Genomic DNA, 25,847 nt, shown 5'->3' with positions numbered 1-25,847 from the left:
TTCCACAACAATAGAAAGCACAATAAATGAGTGAAAAAGAAGCAATATCACTCTTTGCACACAGGAAAATGTGTGCAGTGCGTGTGCAGTGTGTGTGCAGTGTGTGTGCAGTGCGTGTGCAGTGCGTGTGCAGTGTGTGACGGACTCGCTTAGTTTTCCTATTAGCAGAAGTTTTCTTACACTGTCTGTTTCTAAGAATAGAGATGTGCGGTTTGTCTACATTCAGAAGCGGAACAAGTGTTATTATCTTTAACCCCCAATCAGTTCATGCATTAATACATAGGAAACACTCACATACATAAACAAGTAAAGGATATGCATTAACAATGGTATTAATGCTAAATAATAATCAGCAAAAAGTGTAAAAAGTATTTATTCTGGAGTAAATGCCCCCTGTGACTGAAGAATGATTTGTTGACAAATCTACAGTTTTTTTTTATTATTAAACTATTTTGTTACTTAGCTTTTTGTAAAATATAAAGTAATTCAACCTCTTTGTTTTCTCAAACTGTTATTTAAATGAACCATTTGAAGAGTTTCAGTAGATCTGCTAACAAGTCATATGCCTCTAATTCTATATAAGGGGTCAAAACTAAGGTCACAATCCAAAAATGTCAATAATATCTGGTTTAATCTTTAACAAAGCAAGGATTTACAGTGATGTAAAGTAACTAAGTGCATTTAATCAAGTACTATACTTAAAGTGGACCTATCATGCTATATTTGAATACTATAGTGTAGGACCATACCTACAGTATATAAGGCATATTTATACTTTTTTCTTTTCAAAATACCAAACAGATCATGCATTTTAGCCATGCCTCATTTCGCTCAATTTGCACTTTTTTTTAGCTCTGCTCTGCAAGGGCAGATTCTGTGAGAACAGCACCATCTACTGGCCTGGCATATGTACTACAGCGTCTCCAGCGCTTTCGAACGGCAATGGCTGTGGCTGTCTCCTCCTGATTGGTGGAGTTGGCCCAATAGCCGTAGTGCCACTGTCCTGACGTCAGGACAGTGTTCAAATCTGGATCAGTTTTTATCAGATCCGTTGCAGCCCCTTTTTTAGAGATTTGGGTATGGAGGAAAATAGAGAGGGTTGTGTTTTCTGACACTTGGTGAGTTCCCTGGAACACCGGGGACACATATTCATGTATAAAAGACGTACACAAGTGCATTTTGCATGATAGGTCCCCTTTAAGTTTGTACATGTTTTGCTACTTTTTACTTCTACCTCACTACAATTCAAAGGTAAATAGTATTATTTTACTCCTCTACATTTATTAATTACCTTTAGTTACTTTACAGATTTGGATTAATGATGAGAAATATAATCAACACTTAAATAAGACTTCAGTTACACCAGGAGCTACCAAAGGAATTTAAATTAGCAGCGACTTTACCAGCTTTGATCACACTTTAATGCATCAGTCATTCTAATCCAGTTAATTGACATAAATGATTCTAAAATGGGACATTACATACTTTTACTTTTGGTACTTTAAGTATATTCGATGCTTATACTTTGTGCTTTTACTTGAGTGACATGTTGATTGCAGGACTTTTAACAGAGTATTCCTACTCTCTGGTTGTTCTACTTTTACTGAACTATAAGATCTGATTTCTTCTTCTACCTCTGCTTTATCTGCTGATAGTATCTTTTTTGTACAATCTTATGCTGATACTTACTTAAAGTAGCTAGTCACAGACTCACAGTACCCCATGAGCTGTCCTCATGGATTTACTGTACACGAACATAAATTACATTATTTCTCTCTGATGTAGTGGAGTGAAAATAGAAAGTAGCCTACCTGAGTATATGTAATAAGTTACTTTCTACCAGTGGCAGAATTCTTACACTTGTAGTCAAGCTAAAAGTAATTCACAAAGATGTTACATTTCAACATGTTACATTTAAATGGCATGTTATAAGGTTAAGATTTGTTATGGCAGGCATGGGAAACGTTTATCACCTGCTATATAAGATAGTGTTTAAGCATACTCCTCAGCTCCAATTTCCCCATTAGACGTCCATAGTGAACAGCACATGTTCTCAGTCACATGTCACTGCTCTGTCTTCTGTGAGACGTTTGTCGGGGACACTCACACCTGCTCTGCGGAGTGGCGAGCCATCAGCTCAGAGCTGTGTGCCTGAACATACTGCGACAAACTCCTCCTGCAATCTGTGCTGTCACTCGGAAAGTTCTGTTGTGTCAAATTAAAGATGCTGTTGATTAAAATATTAAACTTATGCAGCTTTATTTTACCGATGTGATAGCATAGCATCTGGTTTTATAAGCTCATCATTGAGATGTGTATCATTCCTGTTTTTGATGGTCTTTATTCCCTGTATACTCCCTCCAGTGACCCTTCGGAAAGGTCAACCGTACCACTCAGTACATGCTTTGAGCCTGGCAGCTCTCTTTAAATGCAGCATTTGTTGTTTTCATGCATTCAGAACTGTATCCTACATGAGTCATCAGTCTGTGTCAGAGCCATCTTCCCTTCGGCTCAGAAAGATCATGAGCGCTGGGACTTTGGGGCTCTGTCTGGGTAAGCAGCCAGTGGCATTTTTTCAGTGCTTCTACAGCACTTTAGCGCCATCCAGTGGCAAACGTTGGGAGGTTATGAGGGATGATGTACTGCATGTTCGGCCAGAGTAAGGAATGGATGCCTTTTCTTTCTTTTTGGGTGACATTAATCTGTATAAAATGTCGAGGTTATCTTTTTTTGTAAATCTAGAATAGAAAAAAAGCAAATACTCTTCCAACAAAAACGTTTATAGCATTATCCACTTCATGTGTATGTTACCCCATGGTCCTTCAGTACAAGACAACATTTAACCACACTCCCCTGGCTCTCAGTTCACAGACAGGCAGTCCAGGGTCCATGCAGAATGTAGTGGATCTATACTGGACACAAATAGCAGACAGAGATACATCATTGATCAGCCAGCGGCTCCCTGCACCAAATCCACTGACTGGACTGGAATGCATCATAGGGACATTTGTATGAGATTATGATATCTGGCCTTGATATGTACGGAATCTGAGTGAGGCATTCTGGGAGGAGAGGGAAAGAAAATGGGGAGACTGAATGTCCATCTGCTAGCCGACAGTAATCACACCACTCTCACTCCCGGGTGGGGGGGAGCTCCGGAGTCGCAGCTGTTGGAGGGTGAATTTGGGATAAAAGAAAGTAGAAATTACAGTTGAAATAAGCAATTTCACTAAACCGGTGTATGTGTAATTAGTGGCTTAAATTTACCCGACCATTTCCCATTTTAGTAAAGGATCCGTAAAATAATTTTGGAGAATTCAAATCAATAAAAAGGATTTTTTTTTTGCCAATATTGGTCACTTTAATTTTCAGTAAATGCAAGTAATTTGAATAAACTGTCTTTACAGAATAATACCATAACAATATAACATGAATACACTTAATATCTTGGTTTCATAAAAGCACAGTAAAAGAAGCTTTATTTTGACTGGTTAATAATTATCCAATACATCTGTATATCTCATTATGATTTTGCCCTTCAATGCAGAGAACGCAGTACCCACACATTTGGTCAAAATGTATTTACCATATAAAAGTGTTTTACCATATAAAATATTGTTATGCCATTGTCTCATTTCAGAGAAAACATCATAGTTAGCACAATTACAAAATAGAGCTTACATTTAAGCTAGCTGTTGAGATAACCACAGTTAAAGCCTATTATACATGAACTCTTTCATACGTTCCTGTTTCCTTGTATAAAAAACGTATCTAGTGTATCATTCCATAGAAATGAGGCAGAAGCTAAATCCAACTAATCTGAAACAAAGAAAGTAAACTAGCTAGCCTTAGCTTAGCAGAGTTGATGTGACTAGTGACTCCGTACAGGTTAGTTACACCTTTAAACTTGTAGTAACAGATTCTTTTTTTCTTCACATGAGAGAACTTAGTGAAAACTGAGATAATATCACTTTTTTTTTTACAGCTGTTGTTAGCAAACAGTTGCATAGGCTACTACACACCTAGCAGATGGAGAGTAACATAATCAATCATTTAGAGCTTCTTTTTAGCCAACAAACCTCAATCTGTTGGTCTTTACCTACTCTGGAGGTAAATGTCTGTTTCATTAGCCGCTACATGCTATATTATGCTATCACCAGCTAGCTGCTAACTGTCCAACCGTCTGTCCGCAGTGTGTTGAGTAAGTTGTGTAGCCTTCAGTGTATTTAAAACAAATGTTTGAGCTGTTAACAGCTGCCTGCTTGCTGAACAGTTTGGCTAACCAGCTTTAAAACTTAAAATCTTTAATCTTATAATTAAATAATAATATAATAATTTCCTTGGTGACTTGTTTCTGTCTTTTTGTGCACTCTGGCTCTAATGAAATGTAATTCAGTTGTAGTAACAGCTCTGCGACACACATCCATGCTTGTTGGGAGTTCAGCCCTCATTTGAAGTTTTGAAGTTGACGTCACTGTTTGGGGTGTGAAGCCAGTGGAGGAAGGTGGAAAGCCTCCTCCTCCCCTTCAGGTAGTTAGGTATGACCAGACGGCTCAACAATCGCCAGGTCTTTCAGGTCACTGAGTTTTTGGGAGAAGGAGCTCAGCCTGGTGCTGAAGGAGCCTCTCTTCTGTCTGTGGTCCTCCCCGCGGGCCTTCAGACAAGCAAACAGGCCCTGGCAGAGCCCCCCGAGGCGGCCCCGGAAATGGTTTCCGATAAAGCAATAGAGCACAGGGTTTATGGCCGAGTTGGAGAATCCCATGCAGAGGGTGAGGGGGGTGAGGTTTTGGGTTGTCCAATTCACCAAGCAGCCGTTCAACCAGCCCTCGCTCCTCAGCAATTCTAAGAAGGTCACGCAGTGGAAGGGGAACCAGCAGATGAAGAAGGCCAGGACCACCGAAGCTACTGTCCACAACACCCGCTCCAGCCCCCTGCCCTCCAGGGGTCTGACCCCGCTTGAGCTGGGACTCACACAAGGGGTCGGGGGTCTCTCTGGTTTAATGCAGTTATCCTTGGACTCCAGGGATATAAAAGAGGGCATGTTGGAGGGCTGCGATGTTGTCCGCATTCTTCCCAGCCCCGTATCAGCCAACAGATGCCTGCCAATCGCCCAGTAACAGCAAGAAATGACTAACAGCGGCAGGAGAAAGGCCAAAGCAATCTTCATCCAGGTCAGAGTCAGGTCCCAGGACCGATCAGGATATTTAATCCCACAGACCTCCACACCAAGCTCAACCTGGTAGATAGTGTCCCTCAGATACAAGTTGGGGGCTGAGCAAGCACACGCAAGCACCCACACCACGATGCATGTGAACCGAGCACGTTTGGGGTACCGTGAACTCTGGGAGCGCAGCGGACGCACAATAGCAAGGTAGCGGTCCACGCTCATGGACGTGATGAAGAAGATGGACGCGTAGAGGTTGAGGTGGAGGAGAGCTCCACACACTTTGCAGGCAGCGCGGCCAAAAGTCCAGTTGTAGCCATGGGAATAGTAGACGGCCCACAGGGGGAGGGACAGCAGGAACAGCAGGTCGGACACACACAGGTTCAGCATGAAGGTGTTAGCCACAGTTCTCCTTGAGGTGCTGGAATGGGCCAACACCCAAACTGCCAGGGTGTTGCCTACGATGCCCAGCACACAGATGATGCTATAGATGGCGGGGATTATCGTAGTCATGGGTACAGCAGGCCAGTCTGTGCAGGAGGGGGCCGAGGGGGCTACAGAGATGTTCAGATAGATCTCTGTCGTCAAGGGGGACGAGGTGGAGTTGAAAAGGGTGATGTCATTTGGCAATGCCATCATTGAACTGGATGCGTCGTAAAAATTCCACTTTCCCCTTTTATTTGACCAAGGTCAGCTGGAAATAAGACAAAAACAGAGGGTATTCAAAATCCATTCGCCTTTTATGGACACAGTAAGACACAGTCATTTTAAGTTGGCTCCCCAGTGTTTATTAGCTGTCCGACTTGATAACTAATCACAGTGAAAATACATTACACCACTCCTGAAGTTGGGCAGTAATGAAATACATATGGAGGGGTTGAATTAATCTGCTGGATTAATGGCATCCTCAGAAACAGTCATTTTGTATTAATGACTGAAAGTTCATGGAACATTCATGAAGAAAGTTGCATCTTAATTTGGGATTTAATAGGCTTACAGGAATCTTAAAAGCCACTGAAACTGATCCTAATACGGTCTGCTGCACCAGAGGAAGGCATTAATAATAACAAGAAATAACAACACAGTGTTTAAAGTGCAGTAAAATAAGGGGATTGCATAATTAAATGACTTTCTCCAATAACAAAACAACAACTGGTAATTATGTTAAGACACTTGGACTAAGGGAAATAAACTCAAAGATGTATTATCAAATACAAATTAAGGTTTTATCAAATCCAATCATACTCGATGTATTTAAAGAAGTCATGTTACCTGTGAGTGATTGAGCATCCAGTCCAAGCAGTGAAGCGGTTTTCAATTCCTCTTTTGACTAAAGTCCATGTCTTGACAAATACTCCTCAACCTCTCTAAGAGAAATCTGCGCAGCTGAATACCCGGACCATATCATGCCTCTGTGTCTGTGTGTGTGTGTGTGTGTGTGTGTCTCTGAGAAACCAGATGAGGTTGGGGGTCTTATAGCCCCCAAGAGTCTCTTGATGGTTGCACAACAGCGAAGTTGCTTACACGTCACACCTTCATCATTACCAAGGGGCTGGACTGTACCTGGACACAAGCCAGCCTGCAGAGAGGGAGAACATTACAAAATCATGCTCTCTGTTCTTTTCCTCCCTCCCAGATTATTTACAAGCAAACTAAGAAAATCAAGTCAAGATGTGTTTGTGTAACTGCTGCGTCTCCGGTCACTGCAGACTCATGCTCGTGTGTCGTACCTGACCATAATTAATAGGACACCAGTGTGTTCGGGGTGACAAACTTAAAGCCCCTCACTGTCCCTGCAGAGGCCTCTGACCCGTGGAACGGAGGCTGTGTGTTAATTAGCAGAGCCTCGCACTTCGTGTCATATTCGTCCTGCCAGCGGTCAGATAAGCCATGGGAAATATTTACTCTGTCTCAGCGGAAGTCAAGCCAGCCACTGGGGCAGAGGGGGGGAGGCACAGTTTGGAAGATGAATGAGGAGGAGGACGAGCAGATACTGCAGGGAGTGAACAAGGAGATGAGAAGGGAAGAGAGGGAGAAAGAGGAGTGAGAAAAGGAGAGAAAGTGGAGATTCCCTCCAGTGGTTTTTCATTAAAGCCTCTGGTGAAAGTTAATGAGGGATGCTTCGCAAAGCTCTGAGACTGATTACATCACAACTCCTTTGATCAACAGTGTGAGCGTACATCTCCCCGTGTGTGCACGTGCGTGTAACACGTGCACGTGTGCATCTATGCTTCAATACTTGTGCAACTGGATGTACTTAATCTTAGCCTGGCATTCACGCATCGACGCAATGCGCCCGCCGCTGTTTACATGCGTGTTGCGATGCATGTGTGCACTCTGCTCCATTGAGTATCTATCAGGATGTGACATGTTCTAATAGCCGTGGGAAGCTGACGGTGAGGATGACGGATGAAGGCGAGATTTCGAAGGCCGCAAATGGAGATCTCCGTAGTTGCCTTCTTGGAGGATATGAAAAATTGAGTGTTCGCAGTATGGCACAGAATGTGACGACTAGGCTTTCCAAAACGGAAACTTAATAATGCAGTGTTCTTACAGTGGCATGCTGGGTATGTGTAGTTGTTCGCACAGATACACACAGAGAAGCCAAGAGCCCTTAGTCATAATAACATGGAACAACTAAAAACTGAAATGTATGGTGGCCAACAGAAATATAGAAGTTAACAGAAACAATCTGAAATATGTCTCCCAGCAGTTCCTCTCTTATGTAACGATGGAAAGCACATTCACTGGAGTGTACTGCTACTTCATGGGTCAACTCCACCAAGTTTCAGAGGGAAAATGTGTACTTTTTAAAAACATGCTGTTTATAAAACATGATGCCCCATCAAGGAGCGACCCAACAACCAAATAACAGCAGCAACCTCCCTGTGCTACACCTTGTATCTTGTTAACATACACATGTACAAGGATAGTAATCGCGTTATTTAATAACTATAACAATAAACCACTCTGAGAAGCTATTCTGCATGGTTAGTTCCACATTAAGTGTATTGGTGATAAGATGATACTTGCCTACTTTCAAGTTACTGAAGTAACATTTAAGTTATGCTAGCAGCAAGGACACAATTCAAAGAATACTTTACTATAATAAGTACCTGGATAATACAATAATACATACTTAAAACTACTTGGAAAACAAATGAAATTCCCTACATCAGATGAAATAGTTATTAGGCTATTGCTAGCATACTAACAAGATAAGCTAAGATAGTAGAAATATAGTTAACATTACCTACTTTTCTTTAACATCAGCCATGAGCATGTTATCACGCTAGTTTTAGCAGCACAGCCTCACAGAGCTGCTAGCGTGACAGAAGACACATTAAGTATTTTATTCAAATACATATCAATTAGAGATTACATTTCTTTTTATCATATTGTTAATTATTACTATTAACTACCTAACTTCTGAAATAAAGGAGGATAGCACTTCTTCCACCACTGATACATGTATAACCCTCCAGAGTAAAACATTTAAATAAAGATTGCGTACTGCTCTTTAGACACATAGATCTTAGTTGACCTTACTTTCACTTGTTTTATCTCATATTGGCTTCTGTTTGACATTCTTTGACCTTTGACAAACTTTGAAGGAACAATCTCCCTTTATCCTACCTTCAGACAATCAATTGACTTGGTCTGTAGTGCACATGTCATATATGTTTCACTTTTTATGGCATTCATGGTATGTAAAAACATGTTTACTTTTCTTGTTTGGGTGCAGAATTCTCTTTTGATCAAATGTGCATAATACAGATTCAGTGGAAGAATATAACACGTTATATATTTAAGTGTTTCAAAATATTGCCTGACATTACAACGAAAACAACTAGAATACCTTTTTCTTATTGTTAACATCTGTGAAAACATTATTTTGGCACAATAAAAAGGACGTCTCCCATTCTTAGGTTTCAAGGAGAAAGAAAAACACAACATTTTCCAAAACATATACGTCTATAAAGATATAATCATGACACATTTAAAGATCTCGCCAATCTTAGAGCGAGAACAATGCCAAAAAAAGTGTTAACAGTTTCTCAATATTCAGTCTTGTCTTTTTGTATTACATTATTTGCACGGATTCAGGCTAAGTGCTTAACAGCCTGAGCATGTGTGGGAGTGTGTGTCTGTGAGGTTTTGTCTGATCATCCAAAAGGCAGTGTCCGTACAGGCAGCAGATAAGGAGAGCAATGGAGCAGAGAGCATCAAATCTCAACTTACATCACTACCCTGACCGGACATCAATCTAACAGCCAATTATTTCTTCACTTTTTCTTTTTTCCTGGTTCAAAAGCTTGACTTGGATTTGTTTTGGGTTACTCAAGTTTGTCAAAAGTTTCTTTCTCTTGCTTCTGCTCTGAGTAACACGATTTATATAATAATTTTATATCTGTGTGTTATGCTGCAAATAAGTTACAGCTGTCTGCAAACCAACACAAGATGAAATGATATGTGTGTGTGCACACTGTTTCCGCTGCACAGAATGAACTGCCAACATGTGATTTTATCTCCATGCATGAGAAAAAAGATCAGAAGCTGTGTGCAAAAGATCATGCGCACACATGACTGTGTACACACACTGACCCCTACAAATAAAGCAAAAGATGACATGCACAAGTAAACATATAGGCTACAATATTCCACCCTTAAATTGCTAACACAGTAGCAATGTTTATGTGTTTTGCTGATAAATGCGCTATTTGTTTATTTGAGAGTGGGGGTCTTCCTCGCTGGCCGGATCCTGGGAAGATTAACACCGCACACTGTCGCAAAGTCCCATGTGGGAAATCTGGCTCATGGGGGGGTGAAAGGTGAGAGCTCGAGGTTGTGAGCCCTGCTTCCTCTCCGCTGGTGGAGACAAATCTGAGAGCTCTGGACTACATGACAGAGTCCAGTCAAACATTTGTTCTCAGAACATAATCATAGCTGCTGCTTGTGTGGGACACTGTAAGGAAGGGAAAGGGGGGCCCATGTGTGCAGTGGGACCCCTGAGAGAGGTGAGATGATATAATTAGCATCAGATCCTGCCTCTAACACTGGCCCCTATGCTTATAGCAACAAGATGTCCATGAGAGAAGAAAGCGTTTCACAGATTTCCCACTCTGTCTTCTCGGTTCTATTTCGAGTCAATATGTTCCATATGGCCTTATTAATGCCAGGACACAGAATTGTTTCTGGAGTGGTTTTTTTCAAATATTTTGTTTAAAAAAACTCACAAGTCCCATAAACCCTTAACACAAAGCACAAGCGGTATGCAATGCCACAGGAAGCCTGGTTACCATTATGCGTTTCTCTCCCATGTATAACAGGAAGGAGGATGAGAAAGTATCGACATGTAATTGATCGGACATCTCCTTTTTCTCTTTCCTCTTTTACACATATGTGAGCGAGCGTGTACTCTCTCTCACACACACACACACACACACACACACACACACACACACACACACACACACACACACACACACACACACACACACACACACACACAAAGAATTCCCAGGGTCATGACTCTGGAGACCTCATGCAGAGTTTATGAGGTTCAGGCAGGGAGCTCCGGTTCCTCTGAGGAGCAGTAAAGAAGCTATAAAGATGTAAACAGATACTGTATCACTGTCCAGCACTACAAACTGTGAGTTGAATGGAGAAATGCTTTAAAGAATAGCATTCCCAGCTTTCATTACATAAGTCTGTGAATGTTCATGATTTATCATTTTGAACTGTACTGATGTAGAAGTGAACTTTAATGATTTCAATGTCCTAGCTTTTGTTTCAGGAAACAATGACTGTATCCCTTGGCATCAGCCTTCCAAGCAGTTTCACAATTTGTACTTCACTGCCCAATGAAACAGTTCTCATGACGCACTTTCTAACTTGGCATAACTTAGTTCTACCCAAGGAGTGAACTGTAGCGCATCATAATGTTGCAAAACTGAGAGGCTATGGTGGTGCTTTTTAGCTAAATGCTAACATAAGCAAACATGCTCACAATGCTAACATGCTATTGTTAAGTAGGTATTGTGTTTACAGTGTTCAGTTTAGTGTTAGCATGCTAACATTGGCTACTTGCACTAAACACAAACGAGTCTAGGCTGAGGTTGAGATGAATGCAAAATGTTGTAAATATTTGGGTATTAACCCTTTTTTTTAAACATAAAATAAAGTGAAATAAAACAGATTAAAAAACCTTATGTGAAGCAGAACTTCACCAAAGGTCAAATATGATGTGTATGAAGTTGTGGTTAGCATTAGCGGCAGAATCAAGCGGGAAGTCAAGTTTTGTTAGTGTGATTTAAGGATTGATCTCTTGTCAAACTGTTTATTGATAATTTAAGAGATACTTTAACTTGAAAATATCTTTAATTTAGTAGGTAATTTTATTTTGAGGGGTTGGATAATTAAAAAAATATGGTGAGGGTAAAGGAGATTATTGTAGGAATGCACCTTTTCTGTTTCCGATTATATTTGTGTATGAAAAGAAAAAGTAATGTGTTTCTGACATGATTCAACACTGTATCTGGATGTTTGTCAGTTTGTGCAGGACAATAAATAACAAAACTAACTTATATTGACAAGTAGATGTGTAGCAGTGGATAAAGCACAACATCAAATCATGAAAATATAGATTTATTTTTGGTTTTTAACAACTGAAGACATTTTTTGATGTAAGAAAATGAACAGCAAACGTCCCTCTGTAATCATCACCAGCACACGTGCAGTGTTTCCGGCATACCAATGCAGTGGGCTAAATTACAATAAATAAAACACCGTGACACTCGTGATTGTAAAAGCTGTCGCACAAAAGCCAATAATTGTTAAATGACACATACTGAGAGAAACACAATCTGCCATCTGTGGATGAATAGACTTAACGTGGGTGTATTTTTTCCATGCTTCTCTCCTTCTATGCAAATCGACTCAGTTCCGTATACAGGAACTGCTTCTTTGCTGCTGTAAATCACAAGTACTCTGACCTTTCTGTGGAAATATACATTATTTTGGGTGGCAATAATAAAGTATGTATTTATGTAGCCCAGAGAAATAAGGAAGGAAACGATAACCACTTCCTAACTCTGCTTGCTTGCAAAATGGCCTATTTACATAATGCATAATGATACAGAGTCTGTTAATCTGAATGAGATGGCAGTGTGTGATATCGAGCTTTCTCCGGCTGTCTCTCAGGTGCGTGTCGAGTACAGGTCGTCATCCTCCGGGCTGGACTGGCCAAAGTCCAATAGAGAAGGGTCTGGCTTGAAGCTGGAGCCCCCTGGAGGACAGCAGCAGAAATGCAACAAAATATCAGTCACAAGCACAGAAATATTAGATGTTTACATTTAATGTATAAACTGGTTCAGGCTGACAAAAAAATAATCAGTAGAATCAAATGAAACGACTACATTACCCAAAAAATTAGGAAAATAAGCCACAGTGTCTTTCTGTGATCACACAAATGAGTGAAGTAGTATTATCATACAGACATATTCTCCTTGAAGTTTTTCTAATCTAAAGTGCTAGGGCTATACCTCATTGTTTGTGTATATATATATATATATATATATATATATATATATATATATATACATACATACATATATATACATATACATATACATATACATATATACATATATACATATATATATATGTATATATGTATATATGTATATATACATATATATGTATATGTATATGTATATATACATATACATATATACAAACAAATATATATATATATATACATATACATATACATATACATATACATATATATATTTGTTTACATTCATAACTTCTAATAAGTTTCTCACTAAAGCTTCAAATGTCTGTCTTTTCACCATTTCTGACACTCAAAAGAAGGGAAAACTCAAGTAAAATAGAACGATTGTTTTATAAACGTTATTAACATTTGTCCCTTTCTGCACAGCAACTGGCAGAGTGAACGGGAGGCTAAATGCCAACTAACAAAGATTTAAGTCAGTTTGTCTGAATATGAGAACATCTCATGAAAAGATCGAATCCAACTTTTTACAATGCATTTTGACTTTACAATGCTCTGGAGGAATCTGACATGTTTTTCTTACGCAAACAATCCTCTGCAGCCAGCAATGGGATCTAATTATTTTAATAGTAAAATACTCAAAAAATAGACATGCAAAGAAACGAGCTGTGCAGCATGTGAATGTCTCTAAGGAATACACGCTTCAAATATACTGGCCGTCTCGTCATGTCCAGGGCTTTTTTTAAGTAATAAACTGCAAAGGCCCAAAGAGTGACCTTGATAGCATTACATCAGATACTTCAAGGTATATTTGTTGGCCTCAATATGTTGAACATGATGGTTTTTAAAAAAAAATTGTATTTCAAATTTACGAGACAATAGCATGATCACATGTCAAGACCCAAGAGATGATGGGACTTCAGTTCAGGTAACTCTCAGAAGAGAAGCTGTGTGTGTGTGAGTCTATATGTTTGAGTAAGGTAGTTCAAAGTTTAATAACCACAGCCTTCCGCTATTAAGCTCCTCTCCTGTGGAACCAGCTCCAAGTTGTGTTCAGGCGGACACCCTCTCCACATTTGCATGCTAAGACATTCTTTTTCGATAACACTTATTGTCAGGGCTGGCTCAAGTTTATCATGACCATCCTTCTTTACCCTTTAATTATTTACGTTTACATGATCTTTTTAGTCATTTGGATTATCTATGTTGTTATTTTATGTTTTCTGTCCTTCATGTTTTATGGATCTGTACTCCTGGTTAAGCCCCCAGAGACAAATGTGTACTTTGGGATATTGAGCTATATTAACAACATTTGATTTGATGCCCAACGTTCAAACAAGCAGTGGTGCAGTGTGTTCACAGTACCTTTGCTGTTCTCTACTTCATGCTGAGGAGGTGTTGGTGTGAGTGTCTCCTCTACAGCAGCAGCTTCTGTTGCGTTGGCCAACTCTGGTTCAGCAGCGAGTTCGGGCTCAGCTGATTCCAGAACTGGCACTGCAAATAAGTCAATAAACAACAAAGGTTAGTAGCAGGGACATGAACTGATGTGTTCCACCTTTATGCCACTAAGCTACTGTGACTTCATACTTGATTTATAGTAATCACTTTTAGAAAGTTCTCTGCAAACTCTTGGAAGTTTACAACAAATTGGTGAATGTTCTGGTTGGTACCTGCTGGGTCATCTAAGGCAATTGGAGCGGGTGGTTCTTCAGAAGAACGGACAGATTCAGCTGCGACAGCTTCTACTGGAGCAGTTATTACTTCAGGTACTGCTACTGGAGCAGCTTCTACTGGAGCAGCTTCTACTGGAGCAGCTTCTACTGGAGCAGCTTCTACTGGAGCAGCTTCTACTGGAACAGCTTCTACTGGAACAGCTTCTACTGGAACAGCTTCTACTGGAACAGCATCTACTGGAGCAGCATCTACTGGAGCAGCTTCTACCGGAGCAACCTCGACAGGAACAGCCTCTTCAAGAGCAGCCTCCAAAGGAGCGGCTTCTACTTCAGCAACCTGTACTGGAGCTGCCTCCACTGCGGTACCTTCCACTGGAGCATCTTCCACTGGAGCATCCTCCACCGGAGCATCTTCCACTGGAGCATCCTCCACCAGAGAAGCCTCTAAAGGAGCAGCCTCCACCGTCTCCGGTTCTAAACTTGCCGTGGGCTCGGCAGTGGAGACCTCCTTTGCTGCTTGTTTTGCGTCCTCACTTTCAACAGGTGCAGGTGTTTCCTCAGAGGTTGAGGTGACCTCTGTCTCTGCTGCCACTGAATGCACTACTGGATCTGGAGAGGAGAGGATACACAGCAAACCATCAGTAGAAGCCTGAGTGTAATTGAGTGTGAAGCAATGTCGACAGAGAAACAGGCAGACAGAGATCAATATCTACGGTACCTGGGTTGGTCTCTGCGGGGGTCTGGTCGGGGGAAATCTCTGTGAGTGTTACGGATGACGCCTGCTCTGAGATGACAGCAACAGCGGGCTCATCAGAGAGAGGAAGCGACTCCGCTGACTCCACTTCTGACTCTGGCATCAGAGAGCTGCGGGCTGCAGACTCTGGATTGGGCACTGTAGTTGTCTAAAATGTGGATAAAGACCAATCATTCAAATCTGTTTCACCAAGACATGCATTGATTAATGATAACAACATGAGTCATATGAATTTCTTAATTTGATTCACACTCAAACTGGATTTAACTGACAGAAACACAGTTAAACTATGAACAGAATAAGGCACTGGATTTAGAGTTTCCTTCAACATTTCACTTCTAATTATAGGTTAGATTTATTAAGTGACCAGAGATGAAAAACTGCATACATAAGCATTTCAAATAAAAATGTAGCTGACACTAGGGTAGGGATTGACTTACATTAATTTGAACAGCAGTATACGTTTTATTTCTTTATCACAAACCATCATAAAATGGCAAAGTGCTGAGAGAGGAAATGCATCGTTTTGAGCAGCATGAGGGATTTTCCGAGAAAGTTAAGAAGAGCAAAGCGGAAATCATTCAGTAGATGGGGAATTACCATTAAATGGTTTTGGTTTTAGTCACACACAGTAAAACAGCTTTACAGAACTTGCTATTTTAATATATCTGGTTACATCCAGGGGTTAAATTGGGCCGGGGCTAAATTGGGCCGGGGCTGTCCGGGGCTAAGCCCCGGCACATAGGACGATGCTCTGACGTCATCACCCTCGCACATCTGACGTCATCACCCTCGCACAAAACTTTTATCGTTCTTAATATAGACTATATTTAGGGTCCATATGTGTTGACTGTACTTTAAAATAGCAGATCTCTGTGACCGGATATAGTTTTTTGGCTTAGTGAACGTGTGTCTCTGCTCCGATCAGGAGATGCAGCCCGCATCTTTGATACAGATAATGGAGCAGTTGCTTTAGGGCCTCATATACAGTATAGCCCTTAAAGTCAAATAATGAGATCCTTGACCGACCCCCCCCCCCCTCCACACAGAGCCCCCCCACATATCAAATCCCAATTGAACCCCTGGTTACATCTATATATGATATTCAGTAAAAAAACCTGTGTAGTATCTCATTATCACTGCTGACCTGTGGTTGTGAAGCAGCAATCTCCTGGGCGACCGGCTCCGGGGGGGGCTTGGATGCGAACAGTGAAGACACCGAGCCGCCGGTCCACTGACCCGCAGAATATACCTTCTTACCCGTGATCTTGGGAGCAAAAAGACAATAAATTGAATTGAACTTGATAACAATTTGCTTTTTTAATGCCATTTGGCGGTCAGCGCATGAGACTCAATAATGTTACCTTAAAAACAGCCACAGTTTGAGCGGGGTAACACACTGAGGCTCCGGCAGTCATCAGACCCAGAGGAACGGCTACCCTCTTGAGTTGAGAGCCTGAAATACAGTTAACGATTACAATCAATGTCACTGAACACATGGAAAAACGTAATTTAAAGTACGGCCTTATAAGGGCCCTATTAGGCTTTCTGGGTTTTCCCTTTCCTGTAGTGCGTTATATAGGTTTGTGTGCATGTAAATGGTCTGCAGAGGCCATAATCCAGAGGAAGTGTCTCTCCCACACACTGCCTGAATCGCCTCCATTGGACTCACTAGTGACATCACTATACCACTTGCTCTTCTATTTGCTAGCGCTCCAACAAATAGTACGCGATAGGCTAAGGGGCGGGAAGTATCTAAGCAGTTGACCAACCACAACAGAACCAGCCAGCTAACCAATCAGAGCAGACTGGGCTCTGGTTTCAGACAGAGGGTGAAAAGAGGTGCTGCAGCACAGGCAGTATGAGAAAAATAAAGATCTTTTTGAACATTAAAGTGTGTAAACATTGTGGTGTGTGAACGCTGATAATCGTTGACAACTGCCGAGTCAACCAAAGGTCAATGTGCATCCAGTAAAGACTGTGTCATGGATGCACCTGCTGTATGAAAGAGCTGTTGTGTTTTCTCCAATTGATTGAGATTAAATCCGAGACTTGTAAGCAAAATAAAGAAGGTATGAATTATTTCTAAAATCTTAGGTTCACCCGTCCGTATTCAGGGTGGCATGGTGGCTCATTTTGATGATTTGTTATGTACATCTGTTACATTACCACAGCTGCATGGGGAACATTTCATTCTAAGCTAAGAGGCATTAAGCTTGCATACAACTACTATAATGCAAGGCAGAGATCTGTTTTTATTCATGTCAAATAGTCTGTTTCAAATACAACAGTTATATCAATGCTACATAATAACAGAATATATTTCCTGTGAAAAAAAGTATTACAGATTAATGTGTTGTTTCCCAGTTAATCAGTGTACAAATGTAAACATAAATATATCACACGTTTGCCTATAAAAGGAAAGAAATGTGGTAACTGTGGTTGGTTAATTATATGTCATATTTCAGTGACAGATTTATTGATTTCATAACAATGGTTCCCAGAAGGCTCTAAGTATCCCTGAGAGTCACTCTGGGTTGGATTACCTTTCCGTGCCAAGAACATGCCAAGCACGCCGGCCATGGTGATGGTGCCAAATCTGGGAAGAAGCTCCGGGGGAGGGTCTTTCAAATAATAGTACGCATCTGGGAGACACAGAAGACAGTAAGCATGGGGATAAAAATTCCCTACATTTCACAATTCTGAACGCCTGTCTGATTTCCTGCTCATACTGTCATTATATACTTCAGAACATTGGGACATTGGGTTTTGTGACAGTTGCTACATTTAGGAATGATATATATAAAATATATACATATTATATATAAAAAATGTAATAAAAATGTATATGAAGATAAGAAGTTAAAGTCAAAATGTGCAACAGAAAAATAAAATAAACCAGAATAGAAATCTTTTAAGAAATTAAAGTAAAAAAAAACCTGTGTACATTATAACCATAATATAATAAAATATAAAATAAAGAAATATAATATATTATAATACTATTTAATATAATATATTCACAGTAAGCTGTGTGTGATTATAAATAGTAACATTATGTACTGTAACATCAATTAATAAAGATTTGATTTAATGAGGCCATAAATAGTTAGTTAAAAATGTGGGATTTGTTTTCTAAGGGCGTCAGAACAATACATGAGTTAAGGGCACTAAAAGTAATGTTTCAAGTTTCAGGAAGGGTGTTGGAGAAAATACTGTTGTCTCCTCTTTGGGTTTGTTTGAATGCACTGATATCATGCGTGATTCTGAACTGTGTACGACCTTGCAGCTGCCTCTTTATGATAGGAGGAGGCAGGGCATTTCAGGTTGTTGATCTTTATGAGGAGACAGACACATACTTGTTGTCTCCTACATATCTAATTTCTATGAGGCGTGAAGGAAGTCCAGAAGACGTCACAGATGACCCATCGCAGATGACCCGACGCTTTTCCGACACCCGCGGCTGATATTAGCGCCACCTCGATTTACGACTTTGTTGTTATCTCCTGTATTTTGGACTATATAAGCCTGATGTTTTTTCCTGCTCCGTTGAGCAACATACCCCATGTGTGCGAGTTCAACCATATCCTTTGTATGTGATTTAACTCTGCTCCTTCTTGCAAGAATAAATTAGTACCTGATTATTGTTTCTCAACCTGGTGTCGAGTGATATTTTCCTAACAAAGGGAGAATATTATTTCATATATATCATATATGACACCTTAAGGTTCCTCCTGTTGACTCACCCTCTCCTTTATGGTATAGATTTACACTTCTTGTTTTCACAGAGATGCAGGCACCCTGCAGGGAACAAAGGAAAAATAAATCGCTACAACAGGACATGAAGAACAAAACTACATCTGAATCAGTCTGAAGCGTTTTTTCCCCATCTTCCACAGAATCAAACTGCCAGATCTCTTCGCAGCAGAACTTGCAGCTGCTGAATTAACTGCACACACACTACAGTACAGAGTCATACGTGCACTGAGCCCTCGCAGCATGTGAGAGTGAGCTGTGTAACCACAAGAGGAGCGAAAATCAGGAGACTAACACTGCAGATGCAAGATAAGGCCTTTTGCAAAGTATTCTAGTTTTGCCCTTTATAAAACACTTATTTACATACGTCAAAGGGTTGTTCTTTTGTGGGGTGTTGAGTGTTAGACAGGATGTGAAAGTATGTGTTCATTCAGCAGCAGGTGTTGTGTGGGAATATTAATAGGTTCTCAAAATGGCTGTAGGTGTACACAAGAAAATGGAAATACCTTCACAGCCTGGACAAAGGGTCGTATGCCCTGTCTGGCTGTAGTTAACCCATTCTGTATAACACCGGGAGTCTCTGGGACAAACAGGGCCTGAGCAGACATTGGCAGCGGGGTGTAGATGTTCAGCTGGGGACAGAGGGAGAGTCAGTATTTAGATGTGAATTTCAACAGTTTAGCTCTCTCATATCAAATCATCTGATTATTTTTAGAAAAGCATACCTTTTCTCGAGTAAGCAGTCCATCAGTGGGCGCTTCGCTTACAGTATACACACGGATGGAGGCTATGCCCATCACCGTCGGGACGGCCAGCATCACCACCTAGGAAACAATGAAAGTTTACAGCGTACCTTAAAATATTTCACCACACAGTAACACAAACAACAGGCAGACACAAATCACTGATGGACCAGTGGGAGAAATGATCAACATGTGTAAAAAAATAGCTAAACCACACATTTGCTAGTTTAGGACTATTACTTTTGAAGCGTCAGAGTTAGGTTAATAGAATAGAAGAATAGAATAGGGAGGGATGAAACCCTCTTTAATGGTCACACATGCAGAGCACACAGCACACACAGTGAAATTTGGCCTCTGCTTTTAACCCATCCTAGTACAAGGAGTCTAGTACTAGGAGCAGTGGGCAGCTATTGTACAGCGCCCGGGGAGCAATGGGAGTGGGGGGGAAGGGGGGTGTCCGGTGCCTTGCTCAAGGGCACCACGGCAGGGCAGGAGGTGAACTGGGACCTCTCCAAGTAGAAGTCCACACTCCATATTTAGGTCTGGTCGGGGACCAGTCGGTTAACTTAAAGTACTTAGATTTTGTACCTTTGTACCTTTTAAAAGTAAAAGTCCTGAAATAAAAATTATAATCATGTAAAAGTAAGAAATTACTGGCATCAAAATATACTTCAAGTACCAAAAGTAAAAGACTCATTATGCAAACTGTCCCATTTTAGTTTAATATGAACGATATGTTTATTTATAATTATTGATGCATTCATGTGTTTATCACAAGGACACAGTTTCTTTAAAGGTTAAGTGTTGTTGATTTCACATCATTCATCTGCAAAGTAACTAAAGGTATTACATAATTGCAGTGTACAGAGTAGCAACAAATTGAAATACTCATACTCAAGTCTCTCAAACTTGTACTTAAGTACAGTCCTTGAGTAAATTGTACTTTACAACACTGATAACTTACAACTGCCTCCTACTAGCTGACGTAATTGTAATGTTTCCTTTGCTTGGTCAAAACCGTCTATATTGCAGACAACGTCACGGCTGACACATATTAGATGTAACGCATGCATAGGTAATATAAATAGTGTGAGTACTGCTCAAACTGCTGTCTGCTAACGTTAGTAAACGCAGTCTAGTTAGCATTGACTCATTCAGCGAGGCTAGCACAGTTAGCAACAATGTGTCCATGCAGCGCAGTGTTAAAGGTTTTAAAGTGACACTCTGTTCAAGGTTGCGTTAACGACTCCGGGTCAGTTAACGTTAACCCCACACACGCTCATTCTTTACAAAATATACTTTGACGAAGAGGAAAATGTCAAGCATTCACCTTGGCCGCCATGACAGCGATCCTCCTTCTTCTGCAGGCTGAGAGAGACGCAGATCCAAAGCCCGGGTACTACTGACTCCTGCCGGGCATCAGCGGCACCTGCAGCCCGTGTTCTCAAACCAACAACAGTATAATCAATGTTGTTTTGTAAATCTTTGTGTAATTAAAACACAAAATATCTCATTTCGTTTTTATTAACATTTTTAAAAGACATTTTAAAGGATTAAACTGTCACTGCAGTTCCACATGTAAAGCAATTGTACATGATGTGCAGTGGTTTATTATGGGCAAGGCAAAACAGGTTCACAGGGCCCCCAGACACAACGGACTCTAATAAGCCTCTGGTTCACAGAAATCTTGACGGTTTTCATTAACTTGTTAATTTGTTAGGGAGTTGAACCAACTTAAATATGTTTTAACTTTTATTTGTGCATTGTTTTTCAAAACGGCCAGGCAGAGACAAAGTAAATAGAAATAAAATACATGTGCAGGTGAGATAGAAACACACTATGACCTCACACAAGAGGGGAAAATATGGGGAGAAAGAAAGAAAATGTGCAAAATGTATCAATTAACATGCAAACCCTTTACATGCCTAATCACGTTGTAAATCATAATTAGCTGCTAAAGAAAAAATAGTACAATCTTAACAATTTTTTTTAACAAAAACAACAAATTGTTATGAAAATATCAATTATTCATTTCTAGATTTTGGATATAGATATGGACATGGATAATCATTTGTAGGCCTACTTGTCGTATTTTTACGTACACTTTAATTGGAAATCTGCTTCTTGGTTACGTAAGCACATAAAACACTGTAATGCTGTCTCTATCAATCCAAGAAAAGGTACACATAAACAGATCATAGCTCGTAGTGCAGAGGATTCAGTTTATTGAAGTCAAAGTTTAACAACTTAAGTTTACAATCTGTATTTTTTGTAATATATATTCATATATATGAAACCAAAAAAGGCTACTTTAGGAAGAATAAATGTCATTTTCTTTCTTTTTTAATATCATCTTTAGTCAGTTTAATGTACAGAATAACAGTAAGCTAATATTATCCTTGAAAAAGAGCAATATGTTCCTTTTTTAATGTCGCAGTGCAACTTACATCTTACACACCTGTGCAATGTACCATGAGGTGTACACCCCTGAAAGAACACACAGTGGAATCTCCCTTTTCGGCCTGTTTCTGCATGTCTACACACACAAAGATCTGGGGAGGAATAACAACACAGTCTGTGCCCACAAATCATAACCTGCACTTCCTAATCTACAGTGTGTCGCCTGCTAAGTGGAGCAGTGGTTGATGAAAGAAAACCACTGCAGATGAGAAGTTGAGAGAGATCTGCAGACTGAAACTGTTTTGTAACTCTTCTCCAGCTGTGTGTGTGTAGGGTCGCCAGTATAGTCAGTCCATCGTTGCCAAAGAGAGGGTTGGGAGGCACAGGGAAAGTGCTTGCATCATTTAGTTTTCTTTGTGGTACTCTCAAATTAACCATTCAAAAAACATGAGCTATATCTCTGGGGTGAGTTTGATAGTTCACGACAGTGTGACATGATGAAAAACCTGAACCTACGCTAAAGAACTACAGTACAGTATGAAGAATAAGTACAGATAGTGCTGGATGCAGCAGGTGTTATGCATGTCTCTCAGAGTCTTCGACACTGGGGGGCACCGTTGAGTCCTTGGCCTGATATTGCAGATGAAATGATTCATCTGGGTCTTACAGACATTACAGACCATTTAGTGTGGAGGGCTTTGACCGCTCAGTTTCATATGCTTCGAGGGAATGTCAAAATAGCTTTCGTTTCAACTCAGGTAAGATTCCTGCAGTCTATTGGTTAGTGTCAGTCTTTCTATGTAAAACAAAACCTTAAATTAGGAGCCTCCTGGTTAGGATGCTAAAGGAGGATCTGCATTAGATCAAGTAACCAAGGAGCAGAAAAATGCTTGCCTCAGCTATTGTACAGTGTGTGTCTTCAAACACTATCGAATGAAAAAACAAGAATACATACGAAGAAAAGGTCATTCTTCAACAGTACTTTTGCATGTATCATGCGCTACAAGTCTAATTATCTTGCAATCATGAGAGGAAGATAAAAAGGGGAGAAAAAAAACAAATGATCCACAATATTTTACCCTGTCCAATCAAATCAGTCCCGGGACTTTTCTCATGCAACACATCACCAGGAGAAGGGTCAGCCGCGATGTAAAAACTGTCAATGATGGTGGTGTTGTTGTTCTGCCACCCTGCGTCTACAGAGTGAAGAGGGGAACACTGCAAAACCTTGGCATAGAATACATCATACTTTACATTATATCTATGACACAAAACGTAAATAGATTTATATATTCTTCTATGTTTAAATATATTTGTAGACTGTACACAAATCTTTAGAAAATGAGACGGCAAATGCTTTTACCTGATATTTTGAACAGCAATGGTAAAGAGGCCGATGAGACATAGACCCTGTGATGCAGCCAATGAGATATAGAGATATAGAAAGTGCATTCTTTGTAGTGAGTGACTCCTTTGAAAAGAACTCTCTAGCTCTTGCATTCGCTGTTTGAAATAAAATAAAGGAAAAAAAAGAGAAAGGAAAATTGTTTTGCACCCACGCAAATACATACTCTCTGTCTTCCCTCCGCTACCTCTAGAAGCATATCACAGTGGTAGTGGAACGCAAACATTTACATCAGTATACACAGCAGTATACACATATACACAAGTCTTTGACGACTAGAGAGAGAGAGAGAGAGGAAATAAAGAAAAACATGAAGAGGAGGTGTCGGATAGAAACACAGAGAGGAAAATAAAAAAAGACGGGTAGAGAGGATGCAAACTGAAAAGTTCAATTGCACTCAGTCAGAGGAGCCTCCTTCTGCGGATAAAATTGTGTCTTTTTTTCTTAACAGTTCACAGTTTGAAAATAGTGTGCAACTAGCCAGTACAATAGGTCCTCAACGTTTGTTTTCACCGGTTCCCAGAGGGAGCCAGATAAACCAGCATTGATGGCTACTTTTCACAGTCTCATACTAAAAGTCAACGCCCTTACTTTCCCCTGCACTGTCCCATCAGATCAGCCTGGAATAACAAGTGAGGTCCCTGTAAATCAGCGAGATATGCAGTGAGAGAAAAAAAAGATTGAGAGAGAAAGGGGGAGAACTGGTGGCTCTGGGTGCAAAGTTCATCAGTACAAAAGTACAGTGCTGTGGTGAAAAGGATTCTCCTCTGTATTGCTGCTACATAGCTCCCCCTGCCCCCTAAAATCAATAGGAAATAAAAAGCGAAACCAAGAGAATACAAAGTAACAAACGTGTTAAAAAGTTTCCTTTTTTTCCCATTTTGCTCGACAAGCGTGTGGTGTTTATGCTGAGTTCCATAGACAAAGGAAGATTAATGCTTTCTGTTCAGGCATGCAATAGGCACCCTGTGAGGGTCCTCAGGATTATCAAAAGTTCATACACGCAGGTCTCAGACTGTTCCCTCTATGATATTTACACATCTTACAATGTGTGTACCTGTGTGTGTGTGTGTGTGTGTGTGTGTGTGTGTGTGTGTGTGTGTGTGTGTGTGTGTGTGTGTGTGTGTGTGTGTGTGTGTGTGTGTGTGTGTGTGTGTGTGTGTGTGTGTGTTCGAGTGAGTGCGTGCTCAGAGTCTTGATCAGGAGAGAGGACTCAATGTAAAGCTCTGTGTGTGTTTGTGTGAGTGTGTGAGTGTGTGTGTGTGTGTGTGTGTGTGTGTGTGTGTGTGTGTGTGTGTGTGTGTGTGTGTGTGTGTGTGTGTGTATGTATCAGTTCAGTCTTTGCTCCCCTTCTCTCTTTCACACATGTGTCTCAATAAAGGAGTGTGTGTGGGTCATAAGAGGTGGGGCCAGTGGGGAGAGGTCGTCCTGGCCGTTGGTGCCGCCGGGGCTGAGCTGGCAGATGTCTGAGTAGAGATCGCTGTGCCACTGCTTCCACTCTCTGAAGGTCTGGGAGCACAGGCCAGGGTCCTCCAGTAGCGCACAGATTACTGCCAGCTCCGACTCTTTGGCCTGTGGGGAGCAAATAGACAACAAGGAGTGACAAAGTTGTATCCTTACAAGTGTAATTATTCTGCAAATTCCCAAATAATCAAGAAGGGTCTAGCTGCAAAGCCCCAGGTTCAGGCCACATGCTCCATTGAACACTTTTGGTTACTAAGCATCTAGAAACCATGTACGCAGGTAACAATCATAAGGATATTATGGCATATGTTTAAGGTTAACAATACCACCTTGTGTTTTTATCTTATAAAGTAGGTAACGTTACGTTAAGCAGGAAATAACTTACCGACCTAATGAATTGAACGTTAGCTAAAAATGCTAATTCCGCTCTTAAACTGTGAATGTTAGCCAACTATGCTAAATCAGCAAGCAAACTAACATTAAAAGTGCAATGTTAATTTCTGAATCAACTTATTCAAAGAAATAGTAGGCATAATTTTCACCTGTAAAATATACATTTAAAGTGTATTGTTATTAACAAAAAGCCTAGCTTCTAGCTAACAGAAAGGCAAGAATACAATTCCACCAGTGCTCAAACTGACTACACCTCAAAATATACTATCTTATAATTGTCACGCATTGTGTGTTGGCAACGTTTGAAATTAATTAAAAGAACAAATCTAAAAACAAGACACGGACCACGTGAATTATTGACCAGCCAATCGGAGCGGCTGTACTCCTTCTCCCTCTGTTTGAGGACTGACTGGCACTACAGTGACTCACGTTGGCACTATCGCCTTTAGAGGAACAAGTGGTATTACAAGACAGGAAGGGCAAGGGGTAGTCAGTTAGCATGCTAACTTCAGTGCATATCTGCAACACAATACAAAGATGTTGATTTAAAATGTTATTCTGACATATTTTATACAT

General features: G+C 40.5%; 3 protein-coding genes across 3 annotated transcripts in view; all 3 read right to left on the bottom strand.

Annotated features, from left to right (window-relative positions):
- Positions 1-2,761: 2,761 nt before the first annotated feature.
- On the bottom strand, positions 2,762-6,591 carry LOC117475105 (type-2 angiotensin II receptor-like). Its single transcript, XM_034121216.1, has 2 exons — positions 6,437-6,591; positions 2,762-5,858 (listed from the first exon to the last, which is right to left on the bottom strand). Exon 2 carries the CDS (start codon positions 5,801-5,803, stop codon positions 4,535-4,537), a length of 1,269 nt encoding a protein of 422 aa, XP_033977107.1. The 5' UTR covers positions 5,804-5,858; positions 6,437-6,591; the 3' UTR covers positions 2,762-4,534.
- A 5,205-nt stretch (positions 6,592-11,796) lies between these two features.
- On the bottom strand, positions 11,797-21,044 carry apool (apolipoprotein O-like). Its single transcript, XM_034121258.1, has 11 exons — positions 20,940-21,044; positions 19,592-19,690; positions 19,373-19,498; positions 18,857-18,911; positions 17,657-17,755; positions 16,475-16,566; positions 16,258-16,377; positions 15,075-15,258; positions 14,354-14,965; positions 14,049-14,177; positions 11,797-12,452 (listed from the first exon to the last, which is right to left on the bottom strand). Exons 1-11 carry the CDS (start codon positions 20,949-20,951, stop codon positions 12,364-12,366), a joined length of 1,617 nt encoding a protein of 538 aa, XP_033977149.1. The 5' UTR covers positions 20,952-21,044; the 3' UTR covers positions 11,797-12,363.
- A 3,545-nt stretch (positions 21,045-24,589) lies between these two features.
- Positions 24,590-25,847, bottom strand: part of si:ch211-26b3.4 (connector enhancer of kinase suppressor of ras 2) — a 75,438-nt gene continuing 74,180 nt past the window's right edge. Inside the window, exon 24 of the mRNA XM_034121257.1 lies at positions 24,590-24,986. Coding sequence (XP_033977148.1) covers positions 24,774-24,986 — 213 coding nt within the window. The 3' untranslated portion in view covers positions 24,590-24,773. The remainder of the gene's footprint in view (positions 24,987-25,847) is intronic.

Source organism: Trematomus bernacchii, unplaced genomic scaffold (assembly GCF_902827165.1).
Source record: "Trematomus bernacchii unplaced genomic scaffold, fTreBer1.1, whole genome shotgun sequence".
Taxonomy (NCBI): Eukaryota; Metazoa; Chordata; class Actinopteri; order Perciformes; family Nototheniidae; genus Trematomus; species Trematomus bernacchii.
Note: the sequence above shows the minus strand (reverse complement) of the source record. Positions and strands in the feature narration are given on the sequence as shown.